This window comes from Tinamus guttatus, unplaced genomic scaffold (genome assembly GCF_059628265.1).
Source record: "Tinamus guttatus ecotype Peru unplaced genomic scaffold, ASM5962826v1 Tinamus_guttatus_pri_ptg000044l, whole genome shotgun sequence".
Lineage (NCBI taxonomy): Eukaryota > Metazoa > Chordata > Aves > Tinamiformes > Tinamidae > Tinamus > Tinamus guttatus.
In genome coordinates, this window is record NW_028288578.1 from 2,662,537 (window position 1) to 2,687,247 (window position 24,711).

The window sequence follows — 24,711 nt, forward strand, 5'->3', positions numbered from 1 at the left end:
CTGATCTCCACCTTTAAATCAGCACTAGGCTGTCCTTCTAGAAGGGTGCTACAGCTAAATGGAAGTTAAAGTCTTCTAACTTGATGCAGATGTTGTTGGTGCTGACTATAGGGCTTGAGCTGAGGTTTGTTAGTATTATTCACTGCTTGTAGTGACTTAATTGTAATAATCCCCCTGGGACTTAAAAATGCATGACCCTTTGAGTTTTTCAATAAAAGTTTGAAACAAGAAACAAATTCCTAAATAAAAAGAAGGGAAAATATGTTCTTAAGGAATTTAGGGAAGTTAAGCAGGAGAAAAAAAGATAACAGCACACAAGCATAAAGTTGAACTGGGGTATGAAAGAGTTAGAGGCCAAGCTAGCTTGACATTACAGATTGAAAGGAAGATGTGATTATGGTTGAAAGAATTTGTTCTTCCTCGCATTGAGTAGAAATAGTCATTTGAGAAAATATACTTATTAGTAATGTAAATGGAAAAGCATTGGTCACTGAGGCGTTCCACTGAACTTCCTAATTACGAAAGAAGGCAGGAAACAGACACTAAGTCATCTACTACTAGATCAATATTGAGAAGCAGCTACTCTTTTGACTCAATTGTAACATAAAGGGGAAATACAATTTCTAATATTGTTCCTCAAGGATTAATTTGCCAAAAAGACATGAAAACTGTCAAAATATATTGGCAATGCCACTGTCCCAATTGCAGCTGTTTTTTGACTCTCAAAATGCCATGACACACAGTCAAGGCAAAAAGGAATTGCATATATGGCTTGTAATCTTAACAGACTGTGATGAAATCAGTAATGTGCACACTGGAGAAAAACATACCTTGACACTGACTGATCATGAAGTTAAAGACATGCAAGCTATTTAAAATCAGCATGAAAACACTTTTTGTGCATCCCAGCACCCGTGAGACCCGCCAGCATTACAGACTACTGCCACTACTTGACAATGGTAAAATATGAAAAAAAGGTCAGGAATTAAGGAAAAAAATCCATGTGCCAGTTACATAAGCTTTATCCCAGCTTGTCTAGGTCACATATATACATGCAAGTAGTTGTGCAAACAAGTGTAATTTTACAGATCTGACTTTGAGATGGAGACCAGCAAAGGGGTCTTTTACTGTTCTGCCTCTTTCGCTCTGATCCAATTCCTTTGTCAGGAATTACTGCATCTTCCCCAAAAGACTCTATTATACTTGGATGTATCATATATGAGCTGTGTGTTATTAGCATTTCAAGAGAATTTCTGTCTCACTGAGCTATGGTATAGTAGATACTTCACATATAGTCAGGTCCCTATTCATGGGGAGCTTAAAGACTATTTCTTGGACTTGAATTGTCACTAGAAGTGAATGAGAGACGGTGTGATTCTTTCAGCAGAAAATAAGTTTCATGTCAAATTTCCATGGCTGTCATGTTTGGAACAAAATAAAAATTCAGAGGAATTTGTTTGACAACAAGCACTCTCATCTTCATTTCAAAACACATCGATTTGCAGCATGATGAAGATATACATCTGTCTTTCGCCACTTCCCTACTACTACATTTTTGTGAGCCTCAAAAACAATTAGCTACACCAATAACTGATAAAATAAATGATGATATGGGGGAAATAATAGAGAGATGAACAGAAGTTAAAAGACATTCAATTTTTATTGCATTAAATTTAGTTTAAAATACCTTTGGTATTGGTATTGAAGAATCTTCCCCTCTTCCAAATTTCTTTCCACTCTGATCCAGTGGGAGGCCAAGTGTCACGTGCAAGAAATCACAAAATGCAACACCGAGACACATGAATCTCAGTGCAAAATAAGCTAACTGATACTGAAGAGTATAATCAGCCATTCCTACACAAATGCGTTTCAGGAGAGAATTTGTTTCAAACTGTAAGCCACAGAAAATATAAACTACATATACTTCAGCAAATCCTCATTTTAAGTGATACGCCTATCAATTTTAAGAAATGGAACAAAGATCAGCATTTTGTTATGTGCTTTTCGCTGTCTCAGTTCTAGATGATTGATGAAATGCTCTTTCAGAAGACAGCATATTTTATTCCTATCTATCCCCAATCTTTTTCTAATATCCCATTCTAACTTTTAACCAGGTAAAATGAATGGTTAATAATCTGTAAATATTTGCAGGTTTAGACAATACATGAAAAAGTAGTTCAATCTCTGCATCCGGTGAAGCAAAGCTCTATTTAAGTAATTCTTGTGCACAGATGTCCTCCAATTCTCCCCTGACTTTAATGTTTTACTCTCTCTTCCCACCATTTTTTACACTTAAGACCACAAGGAAACCTTTTGCTTAATAGAGATAAGAGAGTCTACTTATTCCCAACATTAGCCAACAAAATAAACTTATAGAGGAACATGAAACACAAACTTGAAAGGATGTGGGCATGGGATGGGGGATATTAATTGCACTGATATTTAGTGTTACAACAACAGGACAAAGCTGTCACTGAGATTTACACTGCACTTTCCAGGTACAATCTGCAATCAGTTGCAACAGAAGGAAAACCAGGGTGCGAAGTGGATTTTGCTCTAGAGTGTTGCTGGTGCCTTCATTACATGGAGGGAAACATGGATAATCCAGAAGCCCATCAGTGACTTAACATTTTACTTGCTTTGTTCATCTGTCCCGTTGGTATCAAGCAATAGGCAAATCATGTGTGTAAGTTCAGTACAAACTGAGCACTCATGTACACCATGAGATTTTTTCTCAGTCATGTTAAGTATGAATTTAATAAATTTCATGCATTTGCTTTTGAACAGATACTCTATTGATGTTATTTTAAATTCAAGTTAAAATAAATCATGGAAAAAGGATAACTGAGCTGTTAGTCAACTCCTAATCAACAAAACATTTCTCAGTACTTTGCTCTCATTTTCACATCTAGCAAATCACTGCTTCTTCTTTGGCTTTTCTTTACACCAACAGTATTCAAAAAGAATTAGAAATTCTTCTCTGCTTTAACCAAGTAATGACTGTTACTTCCACACAGGAAAAAAAGTTACGCAGACAAACTGCACAGTACATTTTAAGAACTTCAACATGCACCCATCAAATAAAATCAGTTACTAATATTGCTAGATTTAAGGTATATGCATATTAGGTACCCAATTAACAAGCAGTTTTCCTATAAACATGCACATTTTTATAGAGAGATTTCAATCTATTTAACACTTCACTTACAAAGCTATTCCTTAGCTCATCCCTGCCATAACCTACACTATTCAGAAACATATGGGAAAAGACATTAAATAACCAGTGAAAACCATGGACTTCTGGTATTAGTGCTACACATTGCATACCCCTATTCATTATCCCACCTCCCTTGTTTAATCTATCATTAAGATTCAGTGACCCTACACTAAATTTAAAGCAGATCCTTCCTTCCTCCCATGCCTAAATTCACATACTTTTCTAGCTGGGGATGCCCTCGAGTATTAGCCACTCTACAGGGTTTCTCTAATCTCAGCTCTGAACTATGTTGTGCTATAGAAGCAAGAAATTGCTGGTTTACATCTTTAATCATGGAATTTTATGAAAAAAACTCACTTAAGATAGAGAAAAAAAATCTTTAATTTAATGCATGTTTAACATATACTAAAAATTGTGCATTTCTTTCTGCAGGACATTGAATAAAAGTTATAAAGCAGGCTCTTAAAGCACCACTTCCCTGTAGCTGCATTCCAAACAATTTCACTGGAAACAATTTTTAAGTTTTCAAAACTTTACTGCAACATCCTACAAAGCTGACTCTTCATTTACATTCAGATCCATTATGACAGAGGTTTTTAAAAAACATAAGCCAAGAAATGAACATAATGATTAAAGATTAGATTTCAAATTTACTTCTGCTTTTTAAAGATTGAACTATTCATATCTAGGAAAGATCTCTGACTTGCATTTCCTTTTATTGACACAGATTGCACTTAAGCAGCAGTGGCAACACAGGTGAAAAAAATATTCAAAGATTCCTGCAGAAAGGGCAAAGATGTATTAATTTGACCTTGTTGCTGGTTCTGAAAACATAGGATCAATCTACACCTGATAAAATACCCTCAGTTACCTAATGAAATTCAAGAGAACATTTGCCTTTATGACAAAAAAAAAAAAAAAAAAAAAAAAAGCTCCTGTTTTTAGACTTTGGCCTACGGGTTAGAAGGATGGGAAACGACTGTTCATATCACCACCTCTTCAACAGGAAATTCCAGACATTTATGACCTATTGGAAATAGGTCACTAGAAGAAACTGCGATGGAGATCTTGAGGATACATTGATCATGTCACAATGATTTTAAACATTTATAGGTGCACATGGGATATTAGCCTTGGGAAAGACATAAATCTAATGTGCAGGGAAAGCCATGACATCCTCTAGAAAAACAAGCTGACCAGTCAAAATGAAAACCTTTTTCTGTATCTCCATCTGAATCAGAAGATCTTACAGCATGCTTCCTGTGCAGGAATAGAGCAGGACAGAAACAAAAAAATTACATTGCAGAACAAAAAACTGCACAGAAATACTTACAAATTAAATGCCTCTTTTTACTTCCATTAGACCTTTTGTTTTAAAAGAGAATCAGGAAAGCTTCACGAGAATAAACTGTATGCTGCTGTGCTTCCAGCACCAATGTTCAGTATCGATTACATTCTGAACCCCAAATATTTATTGTTTCCTATTAGCAGCTAAACAGAACAAACGCTGATTTTTGAGATCTCAGGCTGAGGTGTTACTGGTAGGAAATAAATAAATAAATAAATAAATAAATAAATGATCTTGTTTTGACTTGTCTGCTGAGCAAACTTGACATTGAAGCTACTTGGTGGAAAATAAATATGTAATAGCAAGATGTTAGTTTTACAGAAACACTTAACATTTGTGACCACAATTAACACTCAGGGAGAGGGGGAAAGAGCCATGACAGGTCTGCCCAGCTGCTGCTTCCACCCTGTTTCCCAAGGCCCCTTCCAGGGGTCCTTCCCAGGTCCCTTCCTCACGGACGGGAGCTGCGGCTGACATCAGGGGCGGCCTTCAAGGCAGCGCAGGGGACGGCGCGGCCAGCGGGATGACAGGGAATTAAATACAGCCTGAAAGGACAGGGACTCGTGGCGAGGCTCCCACACAGAAGCGTCTCCTGCCTCTGGCACCTTGGGCACGGTGCGGAGAGCCGGGCAGGATCAAGGGAAAGGAGGGCAGAAAAAAAACGGGGGAAGTTTGCTGGGAAAAATACATTTTACATCCACTGGAGAAAGGGAAGGCTTTAGGCTCTGAAAAGTCAGTGTGGACGAAAAACCAAGAGAGGGCCCAACTCTGGAAGAACACACCACACTTTTTCTGAATATTATAAAGGATAATTTTTTTTTTTTTTGGTAAGTAACATTGAGAATGTAAAAGGCCCACAGATAAAAAGTCCTATTTATACACTGGAACATGAGTCATTTCAGGGGGAAAACTTTAAGTACCTAAAGTTAACACGATGGTACTGACAAGGGGGGTTGGCTTACAGGCTTCTGGCTTAGTCAGCATTGATGCCACAGGACCTGGTGCTCCTCATTGCTCTGTAACCAGCAATGTTCACTTAAGTATGGACTAAGGTTGCTGCATGTTTGGATAGTAATGATGAACTCTTGAGGGAGCCTAAGCTTTGCACTTAAGCAGTTTCACATATAGGATGCTATGAAAGTGTTTTGTAAATACACGGGGTTATTATTATTCATTTCTTATGTATTAACTAATACAGGATTTAAAACTGTTTTTTTTTTTTTTTTTTGGCTTACTATGGACAAGGCCTTACTCTGATTTAACTTCATCTACTTCCTACTCCGCTTACATTAAAACAAAACAAGCTGCTGTTATGACAAGTAAGGGTATTTCCAAAAGTCCATGCTGGTCTAACTAAATCAAAAGCACATCTGGATTTAAAAGTCTAGGCATTATTTTTGCACAAAACAGTGCTCAGTTAGAAACTGCTATGAAATCAGTGTTTATTCCCTAAGTTTTTCTCACCAGGAGAACTACCAGCTACATTCATAGAGGTGATATAAATGTTTTATATATTTTTCAAGGACGAAGTGGCAATCTCAAAACATGCCAGCTAACTACTGACCAAACCCAACCATTTTCAAGCAGTTTCACTTGACGTTTTCAAGTGTCTATCAAAAATTAATAAATAACTAATAAATTCCCTTTGAATCAATACATTTGGAACACTAATTCAAGATGATTAAAGCAGCAGATAACGCTAAGAATTAAAATGCAGAGCACATAGTATGTAAACATCAAATACAAAATATTATTAATTGTTATATACTTCTCACGTATTTGCACTACACACACATACCAAAGGCAAATATTAATTTGGAGAGAAATACCTACTGTATATGCACACACTGAAACAGTTTGCCCAGCTATAGCACATCTATGATTATTTGACAAGTTATAGCATCACAAGTCGTGCATTTACATATCCAGCCATTCCACACGGATTTTCCCTGTGAAGATGTAAATGAAACAACTGTCTTACAGATTCATACCAAAAGCTCCTTCTCTGAACCACAAGAATACCTACAACTATACAAATTCAGTGTATACAATGCGCAACAACAAGACACCAGAAATAAGAAAATGTTTATCAAAAGAGCAAAATAATCTACAGAAGAGAAAATAAAGGTAGATGACTGCTAGCTTTAAAAGTTAAAATTGAATGATCCCAGGTCTGACCTATAAGCTGAAAAACTATAGGCAAAAAACTAAATGAGAATGGAAATTGATACTGATGTCTTCTGATACCAGTGTCCTGATGTGACAAAGTTACTGCTGCAGAAGAAACACTGAGTCTCCGAATCCTACTGTTCCTTCTAACTGGCTGTAGGAAAAAGTGCAGCTGACCATAGTGGTAACGTACCTCTCTAAAGGGAAAACTACACCTAAACTTGGGTATGCAACTTTGCTCTCTTACAAAGATACCTGTTGAGAAAGCTAAGAATACCACAGTATAGGAAGAACTTTGCTGGATCTAGTACAGTGCATCTAAAGTTGTGTGATTTTTGCATCTCATACTGGATTCTCAAATAATATTCTCATGCAGAGTATGTGTCAGACAGCAGGTGCAAGTAGCTCCAATATTTAGCTAATCTTATTGGGAATTTACAGAGACAGAGAAAGTTTGGTTACTGAAAAGTCTCTCTAGTAGGGATCAGCTCTTTTGTGGCCTAAAGTAGACCACGTCATGCCTTACTCAAATTCCGACTGGAAATGGAGAAAGGAATAATGATTCCTAGGAACCAAAGCCATTTCAGTTATTTCATTCACAGTACTGGGGTGAAATGCAGCATCCCAAGTATCACTGCAATTTCTTTCAGGAAATACAAATAAACAGTCATATTTGGTTTAGTTTTATACTGGCTTTCAATTTCTTTTGCTCATGTCTGAGGACAGGCCTTCTTTTACTGAACTCAGCAGCTCTAAAAGATTAACTTTTACTGAAGAAACTTTGTGATTCTTCTATGCAATCATTAAGTTATCCATAATCATAAGCAGTTTTTTTTTCCCTGTTCAACATCTCCCATCTATACTTTGTATAAACTTCTGTTTGCACTTACCCACAGAAAGATCCTATTTTAAGGCAAGGAGGACCTACCTTTGAATAATTCAAAAGCAGGGAGTGTAAGAAGTACTTAGTTTAATCTGGGAAGTGTTTTGTGTTGACAATTTCACCTATAACCAGCAGTCCCTTTCATTCCCCCTGCTTAAAAGGTCTCGGCTCTTTTTTATTCTTTGCATTGACATGGGTCGTGCAGAGAAAAGGCTAGACTGCAACTGAGAACATCCTATGTGCATACAGCTGAGCACTGAGAACACAAGACAGTTTGGGCAGGGACTAGGACAAATAACCACGCAGAAACTCTGACATCCTCCACAAAAAGCAGCAGCAGAACAGTGGAAGACGATACTTTCTTTTGTAGTACAAAAGAAGGAAGTGAAACTTCTCTCCCTGGTCCAAAAGACGAACTGCCAAGTCAGGCAGGTCCACACTAATATTACAAGACTGGGTCTTATGAAGCCAATGAAAAATTTAGAAATTCTGTTCCATCTGGGTAGGATAAAAGTTGCTTTTCTGTTGTACTAAGAGTCGTGGACTGAGATCATGCTTGAACTGTCATGGGAGATGTCTCTCCTTAACTCTCCCTGCAAAACGCTATATTGCAGTCTATAGCTACATTACAGGGCAGTGCAATAGGAGCTGATCTGCAGAGCAAACAAGTGGGTGCGAAGGGCTCAACATCCATATTTCTGGAATTTAACTAAGAGCTACTTCTGATCTGCTCCTGAATGTCTCAGTAGTTGTTATTTATAAATCCTGCTCCTTCAGCAAAGAATCAACACAATAGTATTTCATGCTGCTAACTGCAGTCTGTGAGAGTTTCTGTAGGTAGCCCGAGAAAAATCAGCATCTCTTATTAATCCTTTTCTCTTCCAAAACATAACATAGCAAATGTGACTTTAGATAGATGGATTTGAGCCTTTAGGACACCATTCCACATTTTCTATCAGCTGAGAAGGCTAATTAAAAAACATCATATTTCAAACAAATTTAGACATTAAAAAAAAAACAGATTCAGTAAGAAAAGACCCATGAATACATCCCCATTTATTAAAAAAGTTTAGTTCTCTAAACACAAAAAAAAAAACAAAAAAGCAACATCAAAACACAAGCAAACACCAAAACTGGCTTTGTTCACAGTTCAGCCTCCCTTCCAGTCGACACCTACCCTAGTGCTCATTTTCTTATCTTTTCACATGCCCACATTTCCAGTCCTTCCCCTGGATCATGTTTGTTTGTTCTCAACTGTTTTACTTTAGTAAGTAACAGGACTCAATACAAGTGTTAGTTGATTTTGTTTGCCTGAGTTCGGGTGACCATCCGTAAGAGTAAACACCTTGGACTCCCTAGTGTAAGCTTGGTCCAAAAGGAGCGAAGTGCCTGAGCCTGTATGTGAAACAGAGGAAAAGCTGCTGAGCCCTCAACAGAAATCTCCTCTCCCGTTTTTGATGTTGCTCACTTCAAAAAAAAAAAAAAACTGAAAAATCTAATGCAGCAGCAAGTTCTGCAGAACTTGGGAGCAGCCATTGGTCAGAAGGTGCAGGAATTCCTCCTGCAGATGACCAAGTCCTCCCAACAGTAACAACAAGCCTGTTCATACGGAGGCCACAGTCTGCAAACATTGCCCTCAGAAGGTCCCCCAGTGTGCCCTTTTCTTAATAAATAAGCAAGGTGAATTTGCTTGCTCCTCCTACATCTTTCTATAGCTATGCTTTAAATAGTTTGTCTGTCCCATACCGTAACTCGAGAAACATCCCTACTCCGTTTCCATTTACTGCTGTGCTCCAGCAAACCAACACACTGGGCTGAGTGGTTGCACCACATCTCCAACAGCTTCCTACGCCTGGAATACTACGGAGCTTCTCTGGTCAAAAACTGGGTGGTTTGGCTTGCATACACATGTATAAAGTAAGGTGATTTACACGAAAAGCTTGCATCATTTCTGCTGTTCACCATCATCCCCCTATATCTTCCAGCATTTTTGTTTTCAAAACATGGTAAGAATGAGTTTGCTTTGGTCTGGTATCCATGCTGGGGAAAACAAAATAAATTTGAGGCTTGGTACAAACCCAAAAATTGTGATCAAACTATATAGTTAGTAAATTGTTTGTCTAAATCTTTCATGTATGATGAAAGATTATTATCGTAATTCATTAGCAAATTACAGACTTTGTAATGCAGGCAGCCACAAATTTGGCTTTGTATCAATCATTTTAGACCAGCTGGGTAGAAATTAACACAACTCTGGGATACATAAAATGAAGGGCGCTTTCATTTTTAATTCGCTGGAAACTTTGAAGAAAAAAAGGAAGCTCTTTCAAAAATGTCATTTTCCCTGATTTTTGCAAGTCCTTACATTTCACTGCAGAGATATGGTTCTATAGATATACACAGAGAGTTTATATAGTTTAGCAACATAGTAACTCCTTAATCAAAGTAAATATAATGGACATTTAAAAGGGAAAACCATAAAGTAAAAAAAAAAAAAAATCTCTTTCTTTCATTACTTAACGTGGTGGTCACACATGTTAGTGATCACCAGAATTAAGTAAACCCCAAAGCTAACAGCCTAGCTACTCACAAGATACAATAATGTCAAAAATCCCACTTGGAGCTTTTTCAGACTAATAAGATGACCTTGTACTAAAATGCTTGTTTTGATTATGTCTACTTTGCTTGAGCTACACGGCCCTGTATAGTGACAGCTGCATTTGGGAGCAACTTAAAACAAATTTTATCTTAGTGGCACCTAATCCAGCGACTGGTACAAGCAGCATGGAAAAGTCAGTGTCAAAATTAAACAATGGTGGCTTTTCTAGGAACAGATGCTTTTGCCTGCAGCTGTAAAAACCTTAAAACAATCCTATACCCCACTGTCTGGTCACGCAACTACCACAAAGCAAGGCATAAATTTTGCCACTTATTGCAAATGTTTGCCCAGAGCTTCTATAACCCTTTTTAAAAACAGTAACGGGGATTTATTGAGGGTGATTATGAGGCCATTTTATCCTCTAAATGAGTGCAAGACTTCAATTTATGCCCACGATTCTTGGTACAAATACAAAAGGATAACTTTTAAGTTCATGTTTTATACAGTAATATAACTAAAAAACAGTCAGACTTTTTTATACTAAAGAGACAGCAAACAGGTTCACTCTGATGTTATGGGCTACATAAAAATAAGCGTTATTCATTCGCTTTTGAAGTCACAAATGAGTATTTTCTTAGCACTGCAATTATGGAATGATTTAGTAGTACTGTCCTGTAATTACACTGTTTATATCTAAGATATTGTAGAGTATTTCAGTACCACATCTCCACCAAGACTGTTAAATAAACTCACCACCTTAATCCTCTGGAGAGCAAATTCCTACATTTTTCTATTAAATGAATGCATTTATATTCTCTAAATCTAAATATGAATTGTATCTTACTGGAAAAAGAAAAGAAAATCTTCTCTAACCCAACGAACAGAAGGAAAGCATCAGTTCCCAATGAAGGGAGCAATATGCAAAGCCAGGAATCTAGCTCTGTTCCATATGAACCCAAGGGTTTTTAGATTAGCTTCTGTTGTGTATTTAGAAGTGATAGCACCAACATGATTTACACAGGTACAATATTTTCAAATATTTTCTCACTAAGCAAGCTGTCTAAAATTGTGAAGTGTTTCCTTTCTTACTCAAGTTAAAAAAAAAAAAAAAAAACAACTTTTCCAGAACAACAGTTCATTAGCACCTCACTATTTATAAGTATAATTGGGTTGTTTGATGAGAAAACATGAGAGAACACTGTGCCTACTATAATTTGCACAAATACAAATTTCATTGTTTGAAAACAAGTCAGCAATTCAACGACTGTTATTGTTTGGCTTTTTTTTTTAAGTGTATATTATACAATAAGAAGAGTGATCATTATATAGTTAACATAATAGTTAACATCAGGAAGAAAGGTTAACCCACACTCTACTATATTCTAATTTGCAACCTGCAAATTATTTTTAATTGTGAAAAATGCTAACATTTAGTTTTTCATTTATGATTCAACTAAGTATAATTTACATAGGCAGTCACGCTGTGCTATGTAGCTACAGAATATTGCTTTACCACTTTAAACGGAGCAGAGCTAGGCGCATAGCTTTTTAATATGTTCATAAAGCTGCTTACGTTTTCTTGTCATTTCATGCTAACACCTTTTTAATAGCTAGCATTACGACAGAAGCTTTGCACAAAAATTCTCCTCCTCTGAAAGTAAAAACAGCAAAAATTCAAAATGAGAATATTGAGTTATGGATTTAATTGCACTTGAAAAAATAATAAGTCAGGAATCTAAATTAGGTTGGGAGCCCCAAAACCCTTCGCATCCTTAAATTACATGAAGGAAGCTATTCAATTCAACACGATTACTTTGAAAATAAGGACAACCTCACATGACTGAGCATTTATGGAACAGAACCTGTAACCAAAATTATAACAATGACTCCTCATTACTTTCAAATTCAAATAAATCGATCCTTATCCTTTCCGACTCTCTCAAATCCAACCCATATTTATGGAGAGGGAAAGGACAGAGAAAGAAGGGAAGGTATAAACGTACAAACTAGAAGCGTTGACAAATCGAAAGCTAACAGATGTGTGACTTCTAATTAGTTATAATAATCTGTGCTTCGGAGCTATTGGAACATGCCTTGCTTTCCTTTGGAAATTAAACAGCTTCCTTTGGAGTTTTAATCTCTCAGGGTGCTTCTAAATTTATACAAGAAAAAAACGCTGCTTTCTGTGAATTTTAGATATCTACAGTGATAACTTTATAAAAGGAAAATATTAAATTATAATTATCCTAAACAGACACAGTCTTGTGAAACTAACCCTACATTCATATGAAAATATAAAGCATTGACTATAATGAAGTTGATTCATCCTTGGACACAAAGCTTTACCACAGTAAACTCAGTCAACTGTTGCTCTTGCTTTTATATTCATAGTACTTAAATAGCGCACTTTAAAACAAAAAACACTCCAATTGGCTTTTCATACATCCACCCTCCCCAAAAATAACGCACTTGAAAAACCCAAATGATATGAAAAGGCTTCAAGGCCTCTTTTCTCCTTTTCACAGCACTTTTTTTTTTATTTCTGTTTGCAGTAATCTGCCTTTCACTTTCTCATTGCTACAGAACAAACGAGGAGGCTCAGCACTTTGAAAAGGGGGCTCAATGTGTAATGGGTCCACTAGAATTAATTTAGTTGCACCAAATCCATTGAGCAGCGAGGTTTTTTTCTCTTCTCAAATCATTTTGAGTCGGACGCAGCCCCCAGCCTTTGTAATTCTAGTAAAGCACTTAAAGTGCACAGTAGGTGTTCATCAGGACCATCTGGTCAAAAGCAAAACAAGCTGCTGATTTTGCCTTTGAATAGAATGAAGCAAGTGTGAATTAGTCTCTTCAATTAGCACTATTACAACCTGTCAAGTGCATATTGTAAAACAGGATTATTACAGTATTGGTCACCAGTGCAATTATTTACTCTCTGCCTTTTCTTGCATATAAAAATGTCCATGTTTACTAGTTTTTGATAACTGAAGATCGTTTCTTTAATGATATGCACGCCCAAACCCACCAAAAAGCAAATTACAGGTTATGAAACATATTCTGTCGGGAATATATTACGCTTCATAATTAATAGAGGCGTAAAAGAGCGCCCTTTATCTCTTATTGCTGTTTCTGTTGCATTAAAAGAAAATCATGCTTTTCTCTCTGCAATTCCCTAGAAACAGAACTATCTCCACAGGCAGACAGCTAGGTATCTTGAATGCCAAATAAAGCTATCATTTTTGAGCAGGTACATAATAGATATTTTCTCTTTAATTCCCAAGGAACTTCCTATCCATACAATTTTAACATATGTCCGAGGCTAGTTTTTTTTTTTTTTTTTTTCCTCCTCCCAGTGGATACATTTTACTTTAGCAATATGTTATTTGTCTTTTTTTTTTTAAAAAAAAAAAGTTCATTTAGATTTATAAAAAAAGATTTTTCTCTTCCTTTCAAAAAAGTTTATCCTATCTTGTTAGACGGCACTCTCATTTGCCACTGCAGAGCACCAAGACTATAACAGTAATAGGTGTTTAAATTACGTACGCTGTTGTAATTACACCCTATAAATTGAATATAATTGTTACATGACAAATTGCTTTGAAAAGCAAAACTTTCAGTTGTCACAAAAATAATCTAAGGATCTTGAATACATTTGGTATAACAACAACTTAACAGCCTCTCTGATACTATGATAATAATTTACCAGTAGTATAGAATATTTGTGCATTTCCTATCAAATATTAAAATGAAAGGTACTGATTATCAGCATAAGAATTGGATTTTTTTTAACTATCTGAATAAAACAAGTAATGCCACAACACAGCTGTTTCTGAAACTGTTACGCATGTACAATAGTTGGGCATATTGATGCTCTAATCTTTGACAAGTATATCCCATTGCAATTACTTTGCTACAATATTAATACAATGAACGTTATATATAAATTTCACATTGTCATGTCAACGCCTGACCTTTACTATGGGTGATCTCACCCAATATTAACCTGCTTGAAAATATTTGAACAAATACCAAAAGTCAAAAATGTACAAACCCTTCATCAATTGAATTTTCTGAATGTTGCAGAGAGTTCGTCTACTCACATGTATTTATGCATTGCCATTATCTAGGTCTTTTAAATGAGCTTTCTGCCTGTGTTTATACATTTTCATTTTATATTTGAATTCACAATCACGCAGTTATCAAAAAAGTTTTTTCCTTAATTCTGCAAAAACGACTTCAAACTATGAGCAGTCTCTGTGAACACAGAATTTATAGTTTATGCCATCCCCGGGCAGTGCTGTGTGTTACTAGTTCCTCCTCCTGCCTCTAGTGCTATTGGATACACTGCTTTTCTTATCCCACCTCAGCCGCTCCGTCTGCAGGGAACGGAGCACAAATACACTACCTACTACAGGTGACTGAGATATGAAGCAGCTCGCCTCCGATTGCTTTAATTGGCTACAGGAAGGGACTAAAGAGTAGATGCAGCTCTGCAAAGGCAGACAGTATTGAGGAACCCATCTTCTTGGCACAGATTTTATGTTTTACTAAGAATTATGGTATATGTTTTACCTAGTATCTTTAACTCGAGCCTCCAGTAGTTACAAAAAATGTATTTATTTATGAGTGATACATATGATAAGAAGATAGATATGCAAGGAGCCCGGGGTTTCTGCATATTTAACTTGTCCACCCTTTAATAGCCACAGCTTGTGTACACTGAGGACTGCTGTAATCCTGTCCACAGAAATCACAAAAGAGGCTTCAAAGACTGGACCGTCAGTAAAATAGACAAATGCAAACCCCTTGTTTTTAATGGAGGAAGCTAATTTGCTAAAATTTTCTGAATGTTTCTTTCCTCCAGGTTGTTTACTACAGCGATAAAAAGTATGAAGCACGTTGTTGTAATTAAAAAAAGAAGCTTTCAAAATTCAAGAAGTTTATACTTCAAAATTACATAATTCAAAAAGTTTTTCTCAACAGGATAAAAGAATGAGAACAAAGTCGCTTTTAACAAAAATACTTCAGTGTTCCTCCCTGTAAAAATTAAAATTAAACAAATAAATAAATAACACAACAAACCTTGCCCTTCATCTCTGAGGTAATAAAACTGCAACTCGCAAAAATGAAAGGTAGAAGAAATATTCATTCTTGGATATAACACAATTAGATGGGAAACAAACGATGTTGAAAGTGGAAGTGTCTTATAAATTTCTCCACATATCTTCTTAAATCAAAATTAAAACACTCTCTCACCTCTCCTTTCAACTAGCCATAGCCTCTTTTAATTATCAGAGTTGAATGAAGAGCAGGTATTCAGACTGAAAACTCCTCCCCTCCTAATCTTAAAAGTATTAGCACTTCAATTTGTTAAAATTATCCTTATTTAACCATACAGTACACTGGAAATATATTAATTTACAGTCTACAGACTAGCACAAAACCTACTCATTTCCGCTTTAAAATACAGATCATGGAAAAAAAAATAACCACGATTTTCTTCCCAGAACAGTATCTGCCCAGAATTAATTTAATACTGCAATTTTACAAGAACAAACAGATGTCAGAAAACTGTGACACAGATTAAGTTGCAATTTAGGCCAACATGTTAACATGAACTTCCCAAATTAACAACTCCTCCACGCAACTAACGTAAAAAATATAAATAAAAAAATCAGTAGATAGATAAATAAAAATCCAAGACTAAGAATGTTTGGACAATTTACATTTTTTAAAAATCTCATTTCCTAAGATTCATTAATAGGTTGCATATCCTATATGACTATAACTGAGAGTAAGCTATAGTTTAACTTAAAAATTAAATCTTAATGTGTCAACGGTTCAAGACGTGGAGAAAACATGTCATAAAAGCACTTTTGTGTGTCACCCAAAATCCAACTATGGAATTTATATGTGAGAATTTGTGGAACTAGACCTGAGCAAAATGGTTGCTAATTTTCTACTGGATTCTATTCAAAATAGCAGGACTTTTTTTTTTTTTTTTTTTTTTAATAACAGTTCATCCAGATATCATTCGGAGCATACATTCTAAACGAAGAAAGAAGAAAACAGAACTGAAGCAACAGTAGTTTATTAAAACCCAGCAAAGAGCTCACTGGATTTCACATAAACCATTGCACAATATTTATGACTACTCTGCAAGTTTTTTGTTTTGGTTTTGCCAGAAATATTTGTAAAATAAATATTTTTTATTCCTTAAAATTTGCTGCACTAATAGTAGCAACAAACCAAACAACTGGCCCCGAGGAGACAGTTTTACTCAACTGTGGCAAGCAATGGAACATTGATAGAATTTTAAATATTTCTTTTAATAATTGATGTAGTCATTTTGAATCTTTTTGCATAGAATAGAACATGTGAGCAGATTGCATTAACACTGCTTAAACATTTCAACTTGTCAGTATGGCCAACTCGATTTCTGAAATATTTGCAGTATTTTCCCATCGAAACAGTAATAAAGGTAGAATAAATATATGCCACTGCTTTATAATCACTGAACATTAATGAATATTTTATGTCTTTTTAAATCTCCCTGTTTAATTTAAAAGGGTGAAATTAAGTCTCCTCCCTGCAATATGCCAATTATCTGTAAATCAAACAATAACTTGGCCATTATACTCCTTTTTGTTAATATACCAGAAGCTAATTTGAAAACACTGACTGGCACTTAGGTAATAATTGAATAGTCCTTCCTGCCCTCTTGTGGTTGGCAACTGCAACTTGCATAAAGCTTCACTACCACAAAAACACACCAGAAGGAAAGTAAACTATTAATTTGTGAAAGTGTGAACAAGAGAGAGAGAATAAAAATTCTAGTAGTCTCTGGAGAGGTAAGAGACGGGGAGAAGCAAGAAAGAATTATTGATTCCTCCAAATCACACAAAGCAACTAGCAGATGATCAAAGATCTTTTGTTACAATGCTCAGCCTATGCTAAAAGAAAAAAAAAAATTAAAAAGCCATTAGGGAGTTAACATACGAAACAGTGCCTGTTTTCTATAATTAGGGAAGTGGTCGCTGTCCCTTCTACCTCCGCCAAGTCCCCAGTGATTTCAGTGAGATTTTTGCAGACAGACAAGTTCACCTGCTCAGCATCAACAGCCGTGAGCAGCTCCAGGGATCTTTTTGCCATTATAGCTTCCCATCTTAGTAATTTCATACTCTGTATTGGACGTAATATTTATTTCGAAGAGGTAAAGGCAAACTGAGGTTTGATGCTAGCATTTATTTGGTCACGGGTGGAAGAGTTTGGGTTTTTGTACTTGGGGTTTTTTTGTGTGTTTGATTTTTGCCTTCAGTTGTTTAAGAGGGAAAATAATCCACTCATTTTTAAATTGATTTGGTATGTGACAGGTTGACTATAACCTGTAACTGCCAAGAAATAAGATGACTTCAGTGCATGCAAAGATAAATTCCAATGCACCGTACCACCTTTCTGGTTCCTTTAAGACTCTCCAGCAAAATAGTAATTGATATTACATACGTAAAAACAAGCAGGCACTATGTAACTATTTTCTTTTAGCAGCTCGTAATTAAAAAAAAATAAAAAAATATATACAATTATAATCACTTATTTTCATTAAGTCTGTAAATTATTTTTAATTTTAAAACAGTCAAAGCTTAGCCCCTCAAAAACACACAAACATAATAGTGTCCATTTACTTATATTAAAAAGTAACAGTTTCAAAAAAAAGATAGAGTTTAAATATGAAAAAAAAAACCCAAACTTTTGTACAGAGCAAAATCAGAAGTTAGATCTTAAGAATAACAAGGATCATAACAAAAATAGTTTATGGCCATTTTTCATTGCTGTGATGGCTATTACTCCTACAGTTAATACTACAGAACCTAAAATAACCCTATTTACAATGTCACCACATCACAGGAAAGATTTCAATAAGATCTGTTCTACCCTGAAAGACTGACTGAAAGAAGTGTCAGACCAATAGCAAACATGTATTTAATTTGAAAAGCAAACATTTATTCTTAATATTTTGCAATGCAAATTCCAAAAATTCAAATTTCTAGATTGTCAGGTTTCTTCAGTTTTCGTATAGCCCCAATGTTACTGCATTGTTTGGAAAAGAAATATCTAACTAATACATCAGATACTGTGAAGCATTAGACAACAATATTTCTTTTAAGAAAGAGAAAAATACACAAGGACTGCTTGTTCTAAAACCGGAGGGTCCAGATTTCATGAGAGACATTAATTCCTGCAGGACTTGGTTCTGACAAGCTCTCTACAACACCACCCCTTGCTGGCCACTGCGCAGAACCGCATGGGCAGCATCGTACAAAGAAACCACCTGGTTCCCAAGCCAGCAAGAATCAGTGGTCGAGCTGCTTACGAAAGGGAGCTGGGGCTGCTAAAAAGAAAGCAAAGCAGTGGAAGCTTCAAAGGACTTAAAAATAAACCAATCCGAATAACCAAATAACCGCCTTCCCTTATCATTCTTAACCCAATAAGCAACATGGCAATGGAAAAAAAAACATCTTTTCTGTAAGATTTATTAAGCCTTTTTTTTTTTTTTTTTTTTAAGGTCAAGTCCTTTAATCAATTTATAGCAATCCTGACGATCCATGTTGATGAAACCAAAAACTGAGCATTAAAATGCTTTCCAGCAAGACTGCGTAAGGCCTCTTTAGCAGGGCTGCCATTAGCTGTAATGAGCTACCTGGATTCTTCAGCTGGGAATGGGAACTCACCTCCTGGATGGTACTGCTTCCTGAGAAGTTGAGGTTGTACTCCCGCTGGGCTTCTCGATGGGTGACGATCAGCATGAAGTTTTGATTTAATGACTCCTGCAGGGCCCTGAAATGGTTGAAAGAAAAACAAGAAAATCAGGGATAAGCATGTTGCAGCTTGTTTTACAGCTACATGCAAAAACCCCAGGGTACCCTAAACTCTACATGGACAAGTCCAGGCACAACATTATCATCTCTCTTTTCACTCTTAAATGCAAGAAAGCCTGCTGAGAAGGACCCAAGGCCATTCTTGAACTCCCTCCTTAATAAGGTGACTGCGGCCTTCAAAGCTCTTCTCACGTTAAGTACTTCCAAAATTGAGAGAATCACATTATCATCACAAACATCAGGTATATTTAGCACTCACAACGCCATTAACACCAGGCCTGTAAGCATATTGGTGACCAAACAAAATATCAGGCTACAACACACATTAAAAACTGATGGGAAGCACAACAAGGCAGAGCATGCTCTTACTTCGCTGGGCCTATCTGAAGCATAAACCAAACTGAAATCCTTGCGTTAGCTTCATTCAAAGCACATAAACACAGCTAAGTAGGAATGGAAAAATAACCACAAAGTTTCTCTTCTGGGTACTGTGCATTTAGAGAACAAAGTTCTGGTTTTTTGTTTGTTTTGTTTTTAAATCTGCATTAAAATATCCTTAACAATTTCCATGGAGGAAAAACTCTTAAGATGAAGATTAAACAGGTCAACTATATGGTCATGTTGCCACATAAAACTTGTCTTTTATGATTTTCCTGATAACAAAAGATCTAGACATTAGAAAAGCATCCTGTTTACTTAATTAGAAACAGAATTGTAATAAACTACTTTTCAAAATAGAAGATAGGACTTGTATTATAAACAGGGTTATTACAGCTGCATCCATTCTTATGTAAGGCTACAAAACTGCAACTTTATAACAGAGCTTACTACCATTCTAAAATTTATGTATATTTGACCAGTTTAGTGGAAAAAGTAATTAAATTGGATTTATTCTGTCTTTTTTAAGAATATACAAACGGGAATGATAAACTTTTTCCTTTAGAACTTCAGTGTTGCGAACTACTGATTCACTCCAGCACTGCTTCTCCAAGGACAAATTCTGTTTGGACCTTCATGCAGATGAACCCAGCTGCATCTTGACATACAAGGCGACAACAAAGACTTTTAGACTATTTGAGTCCAAATATGTTAATTTTTCTTCTGCTGGAATTACTGGTCTGCAGTTTTGCTACTCAGATGTTAAGGAACTCATGTAATACTCACTGGATGCTTTAGCAAGAGAAGCACCATTTCCTGACAGACCTCAAGAAAAATTACCTGATAAAAATATCATCTCTCAGCAACATAATATGGATTCTGTGACATCTTAAACATAATAATCACATACTACAAAACCACAAAGTGCTGTTTTTCTTTTACATTTTTGTAACATGGAGGATAAAGTTCATTCATGGTTAGTTCAAATATATGACAGACACCGTCATGCAACTGAACTAAGTAACCCATGCTTAATGTGAACTTAGTTGCCCTTGTCACAAACTCTTATAAAAGGCTAGAAAACTTGAAAATTAATTAACAATCCTTTTAAAGACAAAAAATAGTCCTGAACGGTCAAGTGAATATTTTATTTCTCATACTGAAACGAATTGTGGTTAGACTGTAAAATCTTGATGTTAAATATTCATTTTTTTCTTAATTACCAAGTACCTTCATTACCAAATGAGGATAATATTAAAATTCTAAAGTAAAAATCCATGATATATGGATTTTTGTCCTCAAGAAGATCTAGCGTAGTAGCTCACATGACTTCCTATGATTTTTTTTTCCCCTCAAATAGTGAAGCTTTAGTATCCATCTTAGAACAATGATCCTATGATATTATGGATTAAAAAAGAAACCACAAAAAACCACCATTCTACTACCAATACTACTGCTCTGTTCTGCAAAAGATGAGAGACCCAGTCCTGAAAATGTGAGTGACAGTATGAACTACAGCATCTCACTCCACAAAAACCGCTTTTTATGTGAGACACCAATCAGGTGTCTCACAGGTCACAAGGACAACATCTCAGAAAAGAGAAGCAAAGGGAGGATGCAGGGATGTTGCAGCTAACAGAAATCCACACAATGGATTATGAAAATTGATTATGAAGATCTGAATTTAAACAAGGAGAATTTAAATGGAAATGCAGCACAAAATATTCCCTTTTCTGAGAACAAGCATATTCTCAGTATATATTCACAGCCAAATGCAATTAAAGACTTGTCCAAAAATAAGGGTTTTTAAAAAAGAAGGAAAAATTTGTTTTTGAAATTGTTGTTTATTAAAATGTATGACCAATTATTCATCTTTTCTCTAGTAGGAGAAGAAGAAATAGGCGCAGGATGAAGTTTACCAGAAATACAATGGTCAACGGACCCAATCCTTTGCCCTCCCCGACCAGAACTTTGCACTGCCCGAGCCCCAGGACATGAACCACAGGGAAGGGGAGGCGAGAGGAGGAGGAAGAGGAGCTGCTGGTGCACGGGAAGGGCAGTCCATGCCCGTGACACCTTAGGGGCAGCAATACTCCTCCATGCAACGGGGACCAGTGGTGCCATCTCATCTAAGGATTATTTAATGGGGGCTTGGGGCAAATTCCAGACACAGGATTAAAGGAGACGATTCATCAGCACCGTGTGTCCTTACTGCAATTCCCGCATTTCAAGAGCACTTGTCTGTAGGTTGCACTTGGCCGTTACACTTCCTTTCCTCAGCTGAATGCTTATACCTTCACTACCCAGCACAGAAGACAAGGGAACTCAATGATATTTTTGGGCACCAACCTTCCATAGCAGGAAGAACCCCGATTCCATCAAGAAAGCACCAAGTCTGAGCACAAACCAAAGAGGCCCGACCTGAGCACAGTCACCACACCAACCATTTCTAGCAAGGGAGAAATCAGCTTAGGATTTCCCAGGGATCACATATATAGCAGTGTTATCAGCATTACCACACTGCCAAGACTCCGCTAAAAATCTGAGTGATGAACTAGGATTCAACACGGGCTGAAATTCTACAAAATGAGAACAAAAGTATTCTTTAAAACTTAATTTTTGGCAGCAAAAGTTTCAAGAATTTGCTTCTTGAAACTCAGTTACACTACAATTCTTCTAAATTCACAACAGAACCCCAAAATGTGTAACTGCAAAAAATGCTCATCTTAATGGGATAGCAGCTGTCAAATTGGTTTATGTTATACTAAAGCAAGATAGTATTAATATTGATACTTCCTATATTTTCAGCTTCCAATCTTACTAGTTTTCTACTGCTCTGTAACACTTACTTAATACATAAAATTGTTCAGCTGAATTCATTGTTAAGTACTGCCTTAATGGTTTGACTTTTGACACACAACCTTTCAATTGCATTATCCTTTGAAATTTTAGAGATATTTTTAACTATGATACTAAGAAAATATCCTTAATCAATGATCAGCAAGCACTCTTTATTTCAGTTCTGTAATTTTTTTGAAACACATTCACTATAAAATTATAGTGAATAATATAAAATTTATCAAATATCTTCTTCAGTGACAAGGAGATTTCTCCAAAAAAAAACTCAGGATTTTATATAAGTAGGTATGACACAAAGTAATTAACATTTCCATTTTAAACTTACAGATTTATACAAGCTCATGTCAACAGAAGTCCAAATTTACTGTAATTACAGATTATTTACATTAAAACAAAATAAGAAATCAGTATGTAAATGTAATGTTTGTTGTAGCTAATGCAGCAGGAGATGGTAGATTAGGTTCAAACAGCAATCAGTTAGCAAATCTGGCTAACATGTAAATGAGCAGGAGCCCTTTTGTTTACTTTCTATTGCATTTTAAACTTCAGGATTTTTAAACTGTCTCACGAGCAGATGTGAAAATAAAACACTAATCTTACCATTCTTATTGGTGTTTTCAAAGTAACTAAAGCAAGGCACTGCTCCTGTCCAGCTAAACAGATAATACTAATAATTGCAGTTGCAGGTTACATCGTTCTTCATTAACACTCTGCTACAGTTGATAACATACACCAAGACACCATGTCAGCCTCCACCGCTCTGCAAGGATCTAAAAAACACACGCTCAGCAAAAGAGGGGCCCATTACTCAAAAGATTTTTTTTGATTCCTATCCACACAGATGATTATATTTCTTATATAATTTACAATTCTAATATATTATTTGTAATCATCTCCAAGATGCACACTCCGTCAAATTGCTTTTAATTGTTAGCAAGGCCCAGTCATATTCATTCAAGGGACCATTAAAACAGTCTCCCAGAACATGCAAGATGAAAGGGAGTAATGTGAACGTGTCCTAAGCATGTGCCAGCCTTCCCACCTGCCAATCTCATGCTCCCAAGCCTCTTCCTGGGCAGGGTATCTCTGGCTTTCAAGAAGCACCCGAGGCAATAAAGGCCGCTATAGGGAAGTGGAAAGGATTCTAATCCAGCAAAGCAGCTGCTTTGGGGAGCAGGGATTTCTCTCCTTAGACAACTAACTGATGGACATTCTTCAGCATCTTCCCTTTTAAGGCTGCTTTTCAAAGGAAATCATGTTTTTCTCCACTCACCCATCCCATCCAGTAACTTTTGAACATACTCATTAGTTTCAAGGTAACCTGGCAGTTATAAAGGTCTCACAGAATCACACAGAATCACAGAACCGCTGAGGTTGGAAGGGACCTCTAGGGATCATCTAGTCCAACCCCGCTGCTCCAGCAGGGACATCTAGAACACGTGGCACAGGGTGGCATCAGGAGGGTTTGGAAGATCTCCAGAGAAGAAGACTCCAAAACTAAGTGAAAATAAAATCAACAGCTGAGTACAGGAAAGATTCCTAACTTAGCCCCCACCTCAGTAAGAAGCTGTGATACAAGGCTAATATTTTTATATTCCACTTAGCTAACCTCTGGTCAATGATCACATCACTCCCTACAGCGTATGACGCCTCCTGTCCTGCCTACGTGCTGGACACCAGAGGCAGGGCACGCTGCCTACATATGCAGGAAAAAAAGAAAAAGAGGCACATACTAGGAAATGCATGAATGCATGGCAGGAACTGGAAGCACTGAGTGGCTGAGCAGGGAAGGTCCCCAGGTGCACAGAGGAAGAGTATGGAGCTACCACAGCTCTTGGGCTCAAGCAGGAACTCACTTGAAATCAGGTTTTCTTTCAGCTACACGTTGCCACTACTCTCAAGGTCAGAGCAATAAGTTTGGTTTTGCTAACTGCTGTTGTACAAGAGGAACGTTCAAACCTGCAAGCAGTAACTCACGTTTAAACTTCATCTTTACACCTCCATTTATTAGCAGGTGGGAGAACGTTACTGAGTTTCCACAACCTATAAAATCTTTAGGTATGCTGCTGATGAAGGAAGATACCCCAGCAGTTTTGCTTGTATAACCTGCAGGATCACTTTGCTGTATTGCACTGCTTGCTTAGGTCAGTTCTGGGTTAAGTGCATCCAGTTTGCCCCAATAACTCTCAATGCCTGGATACCAATAAGATGGAAAATGATGCTTCAGACACTGTTCTCTCCCAGAGTCAAGAACAGGAACAAAGTTAAGAGTTTATAGAGCTGTGATCAGATTACTCCTTTTAAGAAGGGCATATGCATTAAAAAACATGTATTGAAAGCTCAGGCCTTTCAGATATCACATTCTGGTGATACCCAAATCAT

General features: G+C 36.5%; 1 protein-coding gene across 2 annotated transcripts in view; it reads right to left on the reverse strand.

Annotated features, from left to right (window-relative positions):
* Positions 1-24,711, reverse strand: part of FAF1 (Fas associated factor 1) — a 142,603-nt gene that overhangs the window by 80,163 nt on the left and 37,729 nt on the right. For both annotated transcript variants that reach the window (XM_088536681.1, XM_088536685.1), the window contains exon 7: positions 18,946-19,051. In XM_088536681.1, the coding sequence (XP_088392807.1) occupies positions 18,946-19,051 (106 nt within the window). The remainder of the gene's footprint in view (positions 1-18,945; positions 19,052-24,711) is intronic.